This window comes from Acartia tonsa, chromosome 3 (genome assembly GCF_053477335.1).
Source record: "Acartia tonsa isolate MP-2025a chromosome 3, ASM5347733v1, whole genome shotgun sequence".
NCBI classification, from domain to species: domain Eukaryota; kingdom Metazoa; phylum Arthropoda; class Copepoda; order Calanoida; family Acartiidae; genus Acartia; species Acartia tonsa.
Window position 1 is genome coordinate 58,689,714 of NC_137262.1, and position 18,388 is coordinate 58,708,101.

Genomic DNA, 18,388 nt, shown 5'->3' on the forward strand with positions numbered 1-18,388 from the left:
TATATAAGTATTTTGATATGTAACACATAGATAGATTGACATATGGACAGGCAGATGAACAGTAAAATAGACATACAAGTGGACAGAAAGATGGATTTACAGATGAGCATAAAGGTTGACAGACAGATGGACAAAGAAATGTATGGATGAATGGACAGACAGACTTAGGGACAGACAGATAGACAGACAATGGACAGACAGATAGACATAAAAATGAACAGGCGTATGGACAGACGGATGGACAGACTGATGTAATGACATACAGATAGACAAATGGACAGACAGATAGACAGATGTACAAACATATGAATATATATGTATATAATTCTATGCACATTTTTAGTCATTAAGATGTATAACAGCATACTGGAATGTTTGTCGGATATATACATAGATGGACACAGTTGAGTAGGTAGATACCATGATATTATGGTCAGCAAAAGGGAATAACCACATAAATAACAAAATACTTTGTGTATCACTAGTTGCTTCGCCCCTAATCTATACCCTATGACCTAAAAAACCCTAAAGAAATTTATAAAGCTTTGTTAAAAAGTACAATCGATTCGGACCAGCAGTTTCCGAGATCTTTAGCTTCAGACAAAAAGAAACCTTAATACATTATATTTAAACTAGTTACTTCACCCCTATCATCTAGGGAAGGGCGAAGGAAGTCAGGAAAATAGCTTAAACCTTCTTCAAGATATTTACAAAGCTTATCTAAAAAGTACAACTAATTTGGGCCAGTGATTTTTGAGATCTTAAGCTTCAGACAGACAAAAAAAACCTTAATACTTTTCTATAGAATATCTAAATTTATGTTCAGCATTTCTTAAAAAATAGAAAGTTTTGTATTCCTCTTATTTTACCTACTAAGCATTTAATGATGATAAGATTTAACAAACAAAAATAAATGTAAAAAATTTATACTAGTGTTTTATATTTTTGATTTACATCTATACAACAGTTATATGACCCAACTAGACAATTTTTATAGCGAAGCCACTCTATAAACCACTACTGTGGTCTGTAGGTCTGTTTGTCCTTCGTCTCTTTATGCTTTTTATTAAATTCGCTACTTTTGAGGTGAATAATTAACAAATAAAAAAAACTTTAATTGAAGTTAAACCTTTTTTTTCTCTCTTGAACGGCGATTTTTTGGACATTAGTTTCTCGTTTTGTTTTATCTGCAATAAAAAAAAACTGCTGCACTAAAATATGGGTAAAATAAACATTTTCCTTATCTTAACTCTCCTTTATAGCTAATCTATATGTTTTTGCTATACAGAAAATTCAGAAAATTTTAATTATTTAAGTATTCTACACCTTTCATATATTGATCGAAAATATGCGGTTTTTTTTTTTTCTATGCCCAACCCCTGCGGGAGAGGGGGTAACCCAGAAGGACTACAAAGTACCAAATATAACCTAACCTAATAAACAAACAAACAAAAAACACCCCCCTTCCTTATTTTCAATTTATTTTTTAAAAAAGAGGGGAGGGGGAGTTTCTTTGCTCGACTAGGCATCAAGGAAACCGCCTAAGATTTCCAAAAATTTTGTCAGCGGGTTTGATAAAAAAAAACTGTTGTTTCGTGGACATATCATGGTTTATGGCTCATCAAAAGTTTTCTGAAGAAGTGTGCATTTTTCCACCATTAAAAATACTTTACAATGTTGTCGTTTTTACAAATAAGCTAAAAGCTTGTGAAAAATTTGAAGAAAAAAACTTTTCAGATAAATAAATAGAGAAATAAAATAAAGATTTCAGTGTAATTATCAGTTCCAAAAAATACAACCTTAATTTTTTAAACTTTTCCTTAAAATTCTTATTTCTACCATTAGAATAAAACACAAGAGGGAGAAAGGGTTAAATAACTGTATTTACCTGTCGCAATCACCTTGTGCCGTTTCTCAATTGGGTCTTTGAAAATCAATCAATGGTAACGGGAATATTACGACATCCAAGAAGCAGAAAACAATTTGCTAGCAGACAAAAAATGTTATTGAAAAGGGGGGAGGTAGTTATCTGTATACATCTATACTATAGATCTGTTATCTAAAACATTACTATATTCTAAACAAATAATAATTACTAATTTAAAGAAGTACTATACTGAAATAAAAAGCTTACCGTTCTTTTTCACATCCTTGCCAGCTGCAATCTCCGTCTCAACGGCCGCCGCAGCCGAGACATTGGTCTGCGAGGCTGCGGCCGACATACTTTCACTTTCAAACTTTTTAATGACTGCGGATGCCGGGATGGATGTCTCCTCAATGCCCGACTCGATTTCGTTGGGGAGCGCAGCGCCGTTCAGGGTCACAGAGCTCTTGTAGTAGCCGTTCTCTTGCAGACCGTCATCTGTAATAGATTTATAGATGGAAATATTTCTGAAGATAAATGGTTTTCTGCAAAAGTTTCATAGGGGATAAAGGTATGTAATATTGAAGCTTTTTTTTAGGTTATGGGTTAGAGATAGAATCCCATAGGGTTTGATGCCCTCTGATCAAAAATATCAAAATTTAAAAAAGGGAAGGGGGTGTAATAATAGGTTTGAATAAAAACAATCTATATTGAGATAGCTTTTAGAATAGGTTTCAATAGAAGAAAAAAATCATAGAAATAATAAAAAATAAATCTAATTATTACTTAAATGAAAAACCTAAACTTAAAAAGTACATCAAAACATAAAAAAAACCACAGAAAGAGAAGAGCTAAATTAACTAGGATAAAAAAGTTAAATAATATTCAAAAGTGTATTGGAATATATTACCTTGTTTCTTAGCATTATCCGCATTATTCTGAATCAAATTCAGCTTGGACTGGCTGACCTCCAGCTTAGGATGACCGCCGCCGTTCTCGCTGCTGCCATTCTCAGCTGCGGCAGCAGCCGCGTTAGCTGCCTCGATTTTGGCGCGGTCCGGCTTGGGAAGGGTTGGGGGTGGGTCTTTCTTGGGGTTGGTGGGCGACTTTTTATCGTCTTTCCCCCCGGATGTCTTTCTTGTTTGCTTGCCTAGGATGAAATAATAATATACAATTCTCGGACGCACGAAAATAAAAACCCCAAAGATCTTTTATTCAAGTTTTACATAGGCAATTTATATATAAAGATATATTTGTTTTTTAAAGGTTTAAAGCTGGTTTTACCGTATGGAAATAAATCAAATTCCGAGCTAAGATGAAGAGTAAAAAGATAAGTCTTTGGAGTTTTTGTTTTTAAGAAAAGAAGGAAAATGCGGTGACCTAACCTTATTGTTCTCCCCTTTACACTTTATAATCTAACTTAACTTTACAAAGAAAGTAAAGTACAAATACACAAAAACTAACATTACCCCATTTTTAAATTTAATATAAAGGTTCCATGCTCCACTAGCACTTTAAGGAAACCGCCGTAAGTTTTTAATACCTGCATCAACTGGCTTTCTCAAGCTGGCTGATCTTTTAACAGTGGGTGCAGCAGCTGTTACTGGCGGCGTGGTGGACTTGGTCCTCATGGACGAAGTCCGTTTTACCGCCGCTGGCAGAGAAGGGTCCTTCTCGGCGGGCTTGGGACGGCGGGTACGTGGTGGCGGCTTCGGGTTGGCGTCAGAGTCGGCTGAGGATTCTCTTCTTCTCAGGGAAGGGGACCTAATAAATGTATAAGTATAGGTATTTATCCAGATAACTTACCTTCCTCAAGTGGCAGAGACCCTTTTTTGATCTTTTGTAGGGACTAAGTTGTGTTTAGATTTCCAACGCTACTTTTAAAAAAATCGGGAAATAGTTCCTTCCAGAGTTATATACAGTGCATGCCCCCTCTATTCTTTACTTTAGTGGGGACCTAACGAAATTAATTTTTTTTGTTTATATATTCTGTACGAATCAATATATTCAATACATTTATCTATCAATTCATCTATCTATTTATTTATCTATCTAACGATCCATCTCTTTTTCAATCCATCTCTTTTTCAATCCATCTAATATTCTATTTATCTAATAATCTATGTATCTATCAACCAATCTTTCTATCAATTCGTCTTCCCAACCATTCATCCATTATCACGCTTTTATCTATCAATATTTCTATAACCTTATTTATCTATCAATCTATCAATTAATGATTTCCCTTATATTTTAATCAATCTATGTATATTTTAATTCACCTTTCTATTTATTAGTAGCGAAGCTACTCTATAATTCACTTTGTCCGTCCGTCCGTCCGTCAGTCAGTCAGTCCGTCAGTCCGTCAGTCCGTAACGCTATGGGGGAAATGGGATTTACTCAGCTCCTATAAAAGATAGAATGCTAAAATTTTTTGACAACATTCCCATCATTAAGGAGCACAATTGACTATAAAACATCATTGGCGTTCGGACCGATTTTTAGCAGGTTTTAGGCTATTTTTATATTTTTCACATTTTTCTCCATATCTTCAGTGTTTATGGTCCGATTTTCAAAATTTTTTCAGTTACAGATATCAAAATTAAATTTCCCGTCGTTTAAAGGAACAACCATGAAGGCCAGACTGCCTTTTCAGCAGGTTTTAGGCTATTTTTATATTTTTCACATTTTTCTCCATATCTTCAGTGTTTATGGTCCGATTTTCAAAATTTTTTTAGTTATAGATATCAAAATTAAATTTTCCGTCTTTTAAAGAAAACAACCATGACGGCCAGACTGCCTTTTTAGCAGGTTTTAGGCTGTTTTTTATATATTTAACATTTTTCTCCATATCTTCAGTGTTTATAGTCTGATTTTCAAAATTTTTCAGTTATATATATCAAAATTAAATTTCCCGTCTTTTAAACAAAATAACCATGACAGCCAGACTGCCTTTTTAGCAGGTTTTAGGCTATTTTTATATATTTAACACTTTTTTCCATATCTTCAGTGTAAATGGTCCGATTTTCAAAATTTTTAAGTTAAGGATTTAAAAATTAAATTTTTTGTCGTTTTAATAAAACAACCATGACGGCCAGACTGCCTTTTATCAGGTTTTTGGCTATTTTTATATGTTTTACATATTTCCCCATATCTTTGTATATTTTGATGCAATTTTCAAACTTTTATATCTGTATCAAAATAATTTTTCCCATTGTTATGAGCATCTTTAATATAATTTACTTTGACCATCGTCATCATGCAAAATAAAACAAGGTTTCATGTTTATTTTATCCAATAAATCTATTCTTGATTTTAGTAAAAACCTTTTAAATCTACGTATTCCAATCAACGATTTTTTGTGCTTCGCTACTTATGGATGTTGTCATCCTTGTTTAACTATCTTTCTATGTATCAGTACTAGCGGCTACGCCCCTAGAAGCTTCTAGGGTCACTGGTAGAAGGGGGAAAAGTCGACCTCATCCCATTTTAAATTTGAGTTTAAAAAGAGTCAAAAAAAATATTTTTGGGGGGGAGGGGGGTGAAGTCACCCTCTCTAAAAATAGTTTAAAACCTTCCCAGTACCTATAAGAAGCTTCACTCTAAAGGGGAATATTATCAGTTCAGCGGTTAGCGAGATCCTTCGGGACAGACAAAAAACGCTTACTACTTTATATAATAGGATAGTTTGTCAGACTATATTTAATGGATTTATGATACCTGTCTGTAGGCCTCCGTGGAACCGTACTGCTGGGACGGCTGCCCTTGTTGCTCAATGGTGAGGGACTGCGAGACTTCATGTTAAGTTTCTCCCCCATGTGTGAGAGCCAGGAGCGGGTGGGCGCCAGGAATCCGCCCTTCACCTCTTGACCTGGTTAATATGACTCCATTAAGATAGCTCAAAAAGATTCAGCTGGTTCAAAAGAGATGGATATATATGTAGTACCCAGCTACTTTAACACGATGCTGTACGCATTGGTGCAAAAAATGGGGACAATTTTTAAATTGATTTGACGGGGCTGTTTATTTACGTCACAAGTGAGGGGAAAGAAAAGGGAAGAAGGAAAGAAACCCCCTAGAAAAGAGATGGGGGTATGACGTCACACGCCAAAACAATTTGAAATTTGTCCCCATTTTTTGCACCAATACGTACAGCATCCTTTAACACATTTATAGACGATAATGGTTGGTTGAAAAGTTTTAACACTGCGATTTTGTACCAACCAATCAAGTTTCAATAATAATTTGCAAAGTTTTTAAGCAAACCATTGATAAAAGCTTGTTTGTAAAAACCTTTTGTATCAGTATAATATTCCAGTTTATTACACTAGTCCCCAAAGTCTTATAGTATCGTTTTCTTATTCGTTGGCTTAACACTCTTTGAGACTTTTACTGATTTTTTATTGGTTGGTTCATTTAGTTCAGTGTCCAAATGTTTCAACTACTAGTTGTATTCTACAGAAGAGGTAATTTTGTGTATCATGGGGATATACATCAATTCATCAGGCATTTTTTTAATCTCTGATAATTTTCCGTTAAAATATTTTCAGTAGAATATTATCCCTATTACCTGGTTTAACCTCAAGTTTATCCTTGGCATCTCCATTCACATCTTTCTTCTTGTTGGTAGCATCAACAGAAGAGTTGGTTGATGTAGTAGACTCTACAGAATTCTTTCTGTGCCCATCGCCGTTCATAACTTTGCCTGATTTATTAATATTAAGCATTAAACTTTGTGTTGCTACAAAATCCTTCAAGTAATTAAAATCAATAACTATACAAACGGAAATAATACATTTATAGAGTTGACAAAATTAAATATCCATGATGTTTTGTATTAGTACCGACAATAGATACATAATTACTTGGATGTTGCACCAGATTTTCATGTACTCTAATAAAGTGATACCTCTAGCTTGCTAAAGTAATGATTTCATCATCCACCCCCTTTCACTCCTTGCCTCCCCTCCTTCTGGATAAACGAACTGACCAATAAATGAGGTCCATATTAGCAACCTAAATTTACGACAAGTTTCCCATGTCAATATATCCACCTATCCTATATCCATTGTACCGACCTGATTGTGGTTTAGTTCTGGTGGAGCTTGTGTTATCTGTTGGTTTCCTGCGCACGGAGCCGGTTCGTTTCATGTCACCTGCTGAGGATCCTGTCCGTTTTATGCTGCCAGCCCGGGATACGGTTTTAGGCTTTTCTGTTTATAAATATGTTTATATTATTTTAAACACCTCTTTGCAAAAATGTAGGTATAGTACATATAATGGATGATGAAATGATTATTGATATATTTTTTTCCTTAATCTTAATGAAGAATACAATAAAGGATTCTTTTTTTCTTGGATCTTATAACAGATTATCATGTTCTGTAATAAAGTGAAACTTGCAGTGGGCTGAAATAACTATACCCCCTTCACCTCCTTTACACCATCCCCTTCACTACTACTATATGAACGAACTGACCAATAAATGTAGTCTATTTCCCCTGGCAATATATCCACTTGTATTCTATATCCATTTAACTAATATAAACACATTCCTGCAATATTTTCTTTGTCATCTCCCTTCTTCTTTAGATCCTTAACAAGATTTGGTGACTTCAGCTTTCCATCTTTGTCAGTAGTTCCATTAGATGCAGCTTTGCCGTTAGTAGCCCCAGCTGCTGTACCATTAGCTGCCACAGCTTTCTTGGCAGCTGCTGCGCCATTAGTGGCAGCTTTTTTCATGTTAGTGATTAGTTTGGGTGAGTTTAATGAGTTGGACGCGGCAGCTGCGCCGCCTTTTCCTGCCTTTTTCAGGGCTGCGTTCGCGGGCTTTTCGTCAGTTTTGGCGGTAGAGTCATTGTCTATGCTAGGCTGACCGTTGGTGTTCTCTTCTGTAGGAATCTATAAATTGTAATGAATTAGAAAATAATGTGTCGTTTAAAGAAAAGCTTCTCTTTTTTGTGGTCTGTTTGTGCATTTGTCATTAATAAACAATTTTATCAATCCTAACCCTCCTTTACCAGAAAGAGAGAAAAGGAAAATTACTTTTTCTGGTAATACTTTTATGCTACCGAAGACACTTTTTTAACGATAAAAATTGTTTTTTTCATTGTCTAATCCTTGTGTAAGCGTAATTCTCTATTCTAAAGGAAAGTGTAAGCCAAACTCAATTAGATAATTGTTGTTTTAAGTAAACACTATCAAAAAATTGTTGAAAAACTTACCTGTGTGTTTTCATTCTCTTGTGAACTTGGGTTGGCTTCAGCATTACTTTCCTTCTTAGCAAGAACAGCATTGGTACCTTCAGCTCCTGAATCTTTCCTGACACCATTGGCCACTACTTTTTCTGTCGACATTTTCTTAGTAGTACTGACTGAATCTTTCTTTCCAGTAGAATCTTTCTTCACTGCACTTGTAGAATCTTTCTTTGTGGCTGTTACTGTAGAATCTTTCTTTGTGGATGTAACTGTAGAATCTTTCTTTACTGAACTTGTAGAATCTTTCTTAGTTGCAGCTGTAGAATCTTTCTTAACTGCACTGACAGATTCCTTCTTAACCGAACTAGTAGAATCTTTCTTTACTGCGCTTGTAGAATCTTTCTTCACTGAACTTGTAGAATCTTTCTTTGTTTGTGCAGATAAATCTTTTTTGACAGTTCCGTTTGCAGAATCTTTCTTTTTGGCTGCAACTGAAGAAGCAGAATCTTTCTTTACTGCAGATTTAAGGGCAGATTTTGTAGCAGTTGCTCCACCGTTTTTAACTGGTTCTATAGTAATGGGAGCTGGCATAAGATCAACAATCATGTCTTTAGACTGTTTCCTGTGATGAGAGGCATCAACACTATCACTGGTAGCGGCAACAGCTGTGGTCTCCCTCAGTTGAAGATCTGTAAACTCCGCAGTTGATTTTGTTAATTCAAGAAGAGCTTTGTCCTCTACGTGCTTCAGCTCTTGCTTTACCTAAACAAAAGTAATTTTATTTTACAAAACATTATAGATTTTGCAAATTAAACTTACCCTCAATTAAAGATTAATTTAAATATTTTATAATAGAATATATTAAAATTGATATAGAAATATGAGTAAGTTAAAAAAAAACCAGCAAATAAAGTTTTCTCATTAATAAATAATACTTTGACTGCCAAATTTTCTTAGGATAAAATATCCCTTCAGAGATAGATGCAGGACAAATAACTGGAGAGCCTAGCCTGTGCGCAATTTAGAGGTGACTCAACCAAATTCTTTTCATACAAGATAATAGCTAGGTACAGGAATAGATTTCTGTGTATTGACAGAAATAATGATTTAATTTTGTTTTCGAAGAAGTCATATTAAACTAACTCTGATCTTACTACACTTTAAGCATGTACCTAACTTTCTAATAAAAGGAGTCATGATAAACTAAATGTGAACTTACTACACTATAATCCTAGCATGTATCTTACTATCTAATGAAAGGAGTCATGATAAACTAAATGTGAGCTTACTTTATCTTTCTTTATCCTGAAGAATCTTGAAAAGGTGACAATTAAGAGACAACGGTGGTCAATCATAAAGCTATTTCATTAAGGTTCTTTAAAATAAAAACTTTAAACAGATTCATAAAATGTTAAGTTTTCTTTAATTACAACAATTATAGCATGATTGTGAGGTGTTTGATGTAGGTAGAAAAACAATGAATTTTGTCTCAATTACAGGATAATCCTATTCTATAAAGTAGTAAGGTTTTTTTAGTCAGAATCATAAGATCTCAAAAACTACTGAACTGATGGAGTTCTCTTATTTAGGTTAGCTTCACATAAACCCGTGATAGTTTTAGGCTATTTTTGAGCCCCTTTTGCACTTTGAATACAGAGCCTATAGATGTAGGGGCACAGCTGCTATTATATTTATAAAATGTCCCTATGCCTTTCTATGAATTATCTTTATTTAGATGTTTAAATTTTTGTTAGAAAGATGTATACATATAAGATACATAGTTCTTAGTTACATACCGTATAAAACATAAATGTAATTATACATCTTAAATAGAGAAATCCTTAGATGAATAGATAGAGTTACATCTATACGCAAATAACTAATGGATAGATGTAAGGTAAATATATAATTTCCAGACAAATAAAAACTTTTGTGTTAAATATTAAGAAGATAGTTATATCTATCAAATTGATAGAGAGGAAGATGGTAGAACAGATCTACAGTATAGATGTAAATACAGACAACTACCTACCTTCCTTCTTTTAATTGTTCCAAATTGTTTTTTGGCTTTGTTAATACACACCACTTCATTGGTTGTTATTCAATGACCCAATTGAGAGTCGTCACAAGGACAGTGCGATGGAGAGATACAATTATTTAACCCTTTCCCCCACTAGTGTTTTACTCTAATGTTGGCAGAAAGTTACATATATACCAACTAATACTAAAATGAAATATATAAAATAGATAAATACATTAATAGATAGATAGATGTGAAGCATGTGCAAATATTGCAGCAATACTGAGATAAAAATAAATATTTGGCGCCAACAAATGTTTGTCAAGGAAAAATGCATCAAAATATTTGGAGGAAAAAAAGTTATGAACATGAGATAAAGGGAGAAAGAGAGAGGAGAGCGAGAAAGAGAGAAAAAAAAAGAAAAAGATGATAATTGGAGAGGGAGAGAAAAAATATAAAAGAAAACATGGCATAATTTGCGCAGCAATAACAAGCTAACAACATTTTGCCTAGAAATTTGTACGGACAAAATTTAGCAAAACCAATTAGACAGCAAAAATAAAGAAAATCATAATACTTTTCATGAATATTCTTATGTAAAAGTAACTGTATGTCTTTATTTTTGTGGATGTGAATGTGTGTGTGTGTGGCAAAGGATCTCGCTAATGGGTCCTGAGAAGTTTTATAACTGTTTATAGCGAGGATGCCTCTAAAGAAAATTCACCTCCACCCTAAAAAAAATTGGCTTACTAAAATTTAAAATTGATAAAATTAGAGGGTCAAACGACTTCCCCATCCCCTCCTTAAGTACCTCTAGTGGTCTCAAGTAGTAAATATACCATTAAATAAAAAATAAATAAAAATTTTAAAAAATCTTCTTGGAAAAGAAAATTAATATACCTAGAGAAGAAGCAAATTATCAAAGAAATAAATTGGAAAATAGATAAAACCATTTATTTCTATCCCCTCCAGAATATAAATTTGGTAATTTCTCACAAATTATAAATTAAACACACATGGACCCCCTTGAACATCTTTTTTCCTAAGTTTGGTTTGTGACACCAGTAGAGCCCCTGCAAAGTTAGAGGCTATAAAGTATTGGGGGGTTTTATGCCGGGTCCACAATGCGATACAAGGAATTCTACCAAGAAAATTGGTAATCTTAATGGAAATTTCCTGTTTTATATAGGAAAAGCTTTTTTAATTTCTATTAGCAGTCAACAATGAAAATTTAATGTTAAGTATTATATTATACTTTTTTACAAGGTATAAATCAAAGAAATTAAAATTCTTATTTTGTAGATGTTTTCTTTTGGTATTTTATTAGATAGTTTAATTGATTTTAGTTAATTTAATTATGCCCTTAATTATTGTAGAATCCGTCAATATTCAAGAAACAGAGGAATTTTACTCAAAATGTTTAATTTTAGAATAGTCAGACGGACAAGCCTTACTTTTTTATTTCTAAATCTAGATTTTAATTATAGGGTAGATACACTATATGTAACAGGTAGGAAAGAGACATTGCGCTGTTAATTATCCTAGTACCCAACACTTTATAACAACTTTATCTTATTTGTTGGCTCAGAAACTTTGAGTACTTTTACTGAATTTAAATGGTCAGTGTCCAAACGTTTCAACCAATAATTTTAATCTACAGAAGAGACTATTTTATATAAATCAATTTATTGTCTTATCCCTTAATATCCCTGCTAAGGATAAAAGTTTCATGGGCAACATAGTTAAATCTAGATGGGCACTTTATAACAGTTTACTCAAAAATGTTTCTACAATATATATGATACTTTAAATAGCAATTAATCATATGCCAGTAAGTTTGAAGATAAATGTAACTCTACTCAGGGAGTGAAGACCCTGTGCAGACTTTCAATTGGGCCTTTTATTAACAGCCAATATCGTCGGAAATAAAAACACAGCCAAGTCGCTACAAAATATTAGAATGCAATTTGCAACCAGAAGAAAAGGTTCCCACTAATTGGGACAGGTAGTTGTCTGTGTTATACATCTATACGTATACTTTTTTTGGAAGCAAAAATTAATATTTCAAAAACTAAAAAGACGATTTAAAAGTCTCAGAGATGTAATGAGAAAACATAAAAATGTAAGATAAGGGATGGGGGGATAATTAAACTGTTATAATGAAGCTATGATTACCCCATAGTAATTATCAGGGATACAGGGATACGAAATTAAAAAAATCCTCCAGCAGTATATGTGTTTAAGCTTTAGACTTTGGCAGCTTGAAATCATTAGGGGAAGATTGAAATGTAACTTAATTTATCTGCCATTGTGCTCTCCCTCCCAGAGTAATTATACTCATAGTATAACATATATATAACACTACCTTTCAGGCTATTTATATTTATCTGGACTATTTTAAATCTAACACAAGGCAACAAAAATTATTAAGCATAATATTAATTTGTAAGTCTAAACAAAATTGTACAAAAGTTTGTTGCAAATTTGCATAATTACAGAATTTTTAGGGTTTCATTATAGAGATGTCTCGCTTATAATATTGTACATTGTACAAAAAGTTGAAAATCAGCATGTTTTAAAAGGGCGGAATTTCTGGTATCGATTATATAGTTGCCACGCGTCTTAAATCATACATTTGTTTTTTGGAATTATAATGCAAAATTTGAAACCGAATATTAACATGTTTAACTTAATGAAAGGTGGATTGTGCTTTCGTACAAAAATGGTTTTTTACAGCTTAATTTTTTAAAATAAATTTTTATAAATATTAAAACAAACAATGACTAACATTCTGCTAATTTTATCAAAAGTAAATATTGAAATTAACTTAAACATTATTAACAATATCTGTAAGACAAACAAGTTTTGAGGGGAAAAGGATAGGAAAAGATAGAGAAATGATAACAAAAATAGAGAAATAAAGGAGAAAAAAGATAGACAGATGAATAGAATTAAGAGAAGAAAGAACCATAAAGAAAACCACGATGTTTAAAGATCTTAATATCACCAAAAAAAACCATTTTTATTTTACCAACCGTGGAAAACTATAACATGATATGTAAATAAATATTAAAATTACCTTTTGAAACTCGTAGACTTGTTCAGGTTTAGAAGGACTTGTCAGCACTCTGCATCACAAAAAAAACACATTAGATTTTATAAAAGGAAATAAAGTATCACTTTATTTATGCTCTAAATTAGGACGTTGTTTTTAGATATTTTAAAAATACCTTTCAAAGTTTAATGTATTTTTACAGAGAATATTGACATATAATTACTTTTTTTCATACTCCTACTGGTTGTTTCCCAAAATCGGAAAACGCGAATAATTTCGGTCCATCCTGTAAATTTTTATTGACTTAGTTGATGTTAATGCAGGTTTAAAGAAGGTGAATTACGGTCGGAATGGAGTTCATAAAAACACGATATGTTGAAGTAGAGCTGCGATACAAAAAAAAACTTTAATCCTTTTCATGACCTTTTTTTGACATAACTTAATTGAAAAAAAAGTAAAATTTGTCAAATATAGAATTTTTGAATTAACAAAATTTGAAGTAAAATAAGGGAGTGGGGACAAAACACCTAATTTAAAAATGCCTAACTAAAAATGCCTAACTAAAAACACCTAAGTTTAAAAATACCTAATGTTAAAAACACCTACGTTAAAAACACCTAATCTAAAAACACCTAATTTATAAATGCCTAATTTAAAAACGCCTAACTAAAAATGCCTAACTAAAAATACCTAATTTTAAAAATGTCTAATTTTAAAAATGCCTAATTTAAAAATACCTAATTTTAAACTATCTAAACGCCTAATTTAGAAATGCCTAATTCTAAAATATCAAATATTTTCACTAAAATACCTAAAATTTTGATAACATTAATCCAATTGGCTGATTGTTATTGCTAAAGGATCTTGCTAGTCGATGAACCAATATGGTTTATTTTTACATAGACGTCCAAGGGCAGGGGTATTTTTACCCCCTCCCCCCCAAACAAATTTGGGGGTGTCATAGGCACCCCCAAAATTTTTTTCAATTTACCCCCCCTCCCATTTAAAATTTACCCCAACCATTTAGGAGGGGGAAATTTACCCCCCACAATCAATTTTGGGGGGGTAAATAATCCTCCCCCAAAATAAAAATCTCTAACAAAAAAAATGTTTGTGCGCTTCGCGCGCATTTTTAATACTAAATATTTAATAAAATTTAAATTCCCCCCCCCCCCCCAGATATTTTACCCCGGGGGTAAATTTTGGGGGGGTAAACAAAATCTACCCCTGCCAATAGATTTCAGGGGGGGGAATTACCCCCCCAAGCTAATTTTACCCCTGAGGTAAAAAATTTTTTTTTGGGGGGGTAACAAAAATTTGCGGCACGCTTCGCACAAAATTTTACCTCTCCCCCTTAATAAAATTTTACCCACCCCAAAAAAAAAGCTTGGACGCCCCTGCATTTTTACAATGAAGCTTCTCGTATGTCATGGAATGATTTATATAAGGTTGGGATGGTTTTGGGAAGGTTACCAACACCTTCCAATGAGAAATCACCCTTTGAAAAAATCCCTCCCCCCTCCATTTTTTAATATTCTTTAATCTTTCTTTATCAAACTAGAATGAAAAATGGGGATGATTAACTATCACCCCCAAGAAAAAAAAGGGATACTACGGCTACCAAGGTTAGGGAAGAAACCAAAAAAAATTGAAATTCATTTGTTTCCTTGTCCTTCAACCTTTGAAATTCTGTAGGGGGGGGGGGGGTGGTCATGAACCCTCAATCCCCCTCTTCCCCCAAAGACTTAATTGAATTTCCCTCCGCACTGCAATCGCCCCTAGAGGCCTCTAGGGGGCGTATCTTTAATATATTTAACAACAGTTTTAAGATATACTTAAAATTAGGTTTTTTTAGATTAGGTATTTTAAAATTAGGTATTTTTAAACTTAGGTATTTATAGTTAGGTGTTTATAAAATTAGGCATTTTTAAAGTTAGGTGTTTTGTCACATTAGGCATTTTTAAAATTAGGTATTTTTAAATTATACATTTTTAAATTAGGTATTTTTAAATTAGGTGTTTTGTCACATTAGACATTTATAAAATTAGGCATTTTTAAATTAGGTATTTTTAAATTAGGTGTTTTGTCCCCACTCCAAAATAAGGATGACAAAAGCCAAGCTTATAAATTTCAAGAGCAGTAGTTTCAGACAGATCGATGTCAAAGTGAGTTATAGAATAGCTATTCATTGGTGAGCAGAATCTTCATAAACTAAATTCAGCCATCTATTTCAAATTTCAGACGATTAATTTGCAAATCCATTTAATGCCGGACGGATAAAGTGGTCTAAAGAGTAGCTTGACTAATAAAAATTACCATCTAGCTACCAAGCTGAATTTTCGTTCACTCTCATTTTTTACAAGATTCATATGATGTTAAAATTCTAAAATAATTTCATAGATTTAAAAAAAATTAATTTGATGATTTTTAAATTCAACATTTTTTATTGTTTTTTTTATAACTTATGGATATAATTGTCTGTGTTTAATAACATTTTAAAATCAAAATATTCGTTGGCCTATTTTAAGATTGGATTAGAAAGCCAATAAATCCTAAAGTACTTAAGCTGACAGTATTTAAATTTAAATTTTCATATGAAATTCCTCCTAAACAATTTTAAATTTTAAGCACATTTACTCTTTAACTAAGGGAAAATGAAATTCTAATGCTTTGTTTATTGATTGATTTATAAAATCAAAACATGAATTGACATAATGAAATCAGATATCTCATGAAAAAACATACCTTCACATGTTTAGATTTTCTCTATAATTCCTGTATAATACTTAACTTTTAATAACTTATATTTCAACATATATATATTGCAAAATAAGGTAATAATAATAAGGGTGGCTTTTGGGTTTTGTCAATAAGGAAAGAAGAAAGAAAAAGGACATTTTAAAAATTAACTTTTCACCCAGGGGTTTGCTGGTTCCAAATTGTACATTATTTTTCAACAACAACACCATGATTGTGAGTCTGTCTGTCTGTCTGTTGCTAATCTAAGAATTTCGATCTCCTCTTTTGGAAGCTTATTATAGGTCTAAAAACTGATCTAATGGATATCTATATAATAATTTTATTGTAGTTTCATGCATTTCAGAAGTAATCTAACATTCGCCAGAGAGGGAGGGGACATTGAAATGTAATTTATACTGGTTCCCAAAGCTTTATAGACACGGTCTCTCATTCGTCGTAAATTAAAACTTTTCACAAATAATTTTAATTATTTAAATCCCCCAAGATCCTAAAACATATTGGTTGACATCATTGCTTTGGAATAGTATCAATGTTCATAAAAAATTGCCTGGTAGAAAAAAAAAGCGACTTTTTTCTAGGTTTTTATATATTAATCTAATTGAATATGACATATTCCATTATTAGCAAATTTTTAATTTAAAATGACAATAAAGGTGAACAAATTTATAGGTCCAAGTTGACGGGGTGTTGCGCTTCAAGTTAAATTTTATGAACTTTATAAAAAAAATGCTTTGTCTGTATTAACACTTTTGGTCTCTGGGTGAGATCAGCTGAAAAAGGATTTCCTATTCTAGCCCTAGTTTCCTAAAGTGTACAGCAGATAACCCAATTATTGCAGACCCTATTTTCAGCGACTTCGGTCAAATGGAAAAGCGATTTAATGTATAAACGATTTATACATTATACATTAAAAAATTTTAAGAAGGTGTCTTAACTTTTATTTTTATAGCTAGCCGGTGCTTTTAGTAAGTAGTAGATGTTATATTTTTCATAGAATTTAGATATGCAATCGGTTTTTTTTTGTAGACCTCTTATTTTTTAAGTAATTTAAGTTTTTTAAAAACAAAATTAAGTCGGTTTTAAGGTAGTAAAACGCAACAAAAAAAGGAAGAAAATTGCCAATATGAACAAGAATAGTAAGATCTTTAATTTGACACCTTACTTTTTAAATTCTGTTGAGTAATTATTTTAAAAATCGATTTTTTTAATCTCGGTTTAATCAAAACTTTAAACATCAATATATTCTACCACAGGCATAAAAAATATGGGTTTATATATACTTTTAGAATCAGAAAAATATTACAAATCGATTCTAAGCAAAATTGAAATAAAAAGTTTACTAAATAATAAATAAACTACAATAAAAGAAATTGTATGAAAATATTATATTATATTATACAGGCAACCATCTTAAACCTTGTATTGAGGGTAAAAATGGGAAGGTGGTAAAGAGCGGGCAAAAAAAGTGTTGCCTGTACAAAATAATATATTAGGCCATTTTTATTTTTTATTTTTTTTTACTTTTTTTCAATTTTGCTTACAATGGATTTGTAATATTTTTCTGATTCTAAAAGTATATATGAACCCATATTTTTATGCCTGTGGTAGAATATATTTTTGTTTAAAGTTTTGATTAAACCGAGATTTAAAAAAATCGATTTTTAAAATAATTACTCAACAGAATTTAAAAAGTAAGGTGTCAAATTAAAGATCTTACTATTTTTGTTCATAATGGCAATTTTCTTCTTTTTTTTGTTGCGTTTTAGTACCTTAAAAACGACTTAAATTGGTTTTTAAAAAGCTTAAATTACTTTAAAAATAAGAGGTCTTCAAAAAAAAACGATTACATATCTAAATTCTATGAAAATTTTTACATCTAATACTTACTAAAAGCACCAGCTAGCTATAAAAATAAAAGTTAATACACCTTCTTTTTCAAATTTTGATTTTTTAAAAAGTTTGAAGCTTTTTTAGCTTGTAGCAAATATTAAGATAGGACGCAGAAGCTACGCACACTTTCGGAAACTAAAATTCAGTTCATCCTGGGTAAAGGTATTTTCAGAGATCAGGGATAAGACAATCAACAATAAATCAATGTACATCCCTAATTATGATAAACAATATTACCCATTTTGTACATTTAAGGCATTCTTGGAAAAGTTTGGACACTGCGTGTTTCATCCAACCAACCAAATAAATGATGTTCACTTTGGGTATCAGTATAATTAACAATCCAATGTCCCCTCCCTCCCTCCCTGAGGTATTCCAGACTTTATACCCATAACAGGAGAGATAATAACAAATACAATGTCCCCTCTCTCCCTCCCTGGGGTATTCCAGACTTCAGGCCCATAACAGGAGAGATAATACTAGATACAATGCACAGATAGACAGATAGATATAACCAGGGAAATATCTCCTCCCTTCCTCCCTGGGGTATTCCCGACTTTAGGCCCATAACAGGAGAGATAATACTAGATACAATACAGAGA

General features: G+C 32.2%; 2 protein-coding genes across 2 annotated transcripts in view; one reads left to right on the top strand and one right to left on the bottom strand.

Moving 5' to 3' along the window:
- LOC145314971 (uncharacterized) overlaps positions 1 to 18,388 on the bottom strand; it is a 171,418-nt gene that overhangs the window by 89,940 nt on the left and 63,090 nt on the right. Inside the window, exons 11-19 of the mRNA XM_080155045.1 lie at positions 13,161 to 13,209; positions 8,089 to 8,823; positions 7,420 to 7,765; positions 6,943 to 7,077; positions 6,435 to 6,569; positions 5,585 to 5,735; positions 3,408 to 3,628; positions 2,775 to 3,014; positions 2,135 to 2,362 (exon numbers count right to left, since the gene is read on the bottom strand). Coding sequence (XP_080011171.1) covers positions 2,135 to 2,362; positions 2,775 to 3,014; positions 3,408 to 3,628; positions 5,585 to 5,735; positions 6,435 to 6,569; positions 6,943 to 7,077; positions 7,420 to 7,765; positions 8,089 to 8,823; positions 13,161 to 13,209 — 2,240 coding nt within the window. The remainder of the gene's footprint in view (positions 1 to 2,134; positions 2,363 to 2,774; positions 3,015 to 3,407; positions 3,629 to 5,584; positions 5,736 to 6,434; positions 6,570 to 6,942; positions 7,078 to 7,419; positions 7,766 to 8,088; positions 8,824 to 13,160; positions 13,210 to 18,388) is intronic.
- Positions 4,200 to 18,388, top strand: part of LOC145314690 (uncharacterized) — a 213,589-nt gene continuing 199,400 nt past the window's right edge. Inside the window, exon 1 of the mRNA XM_080154708.1 lies at positions 4,200 to 4,523. The gene's annotated coding sequence lies outside the window, so the exon portion shown is untranslated. The remainder of the gene's footprint in view (positions 4,524 to 18,388) is intronic.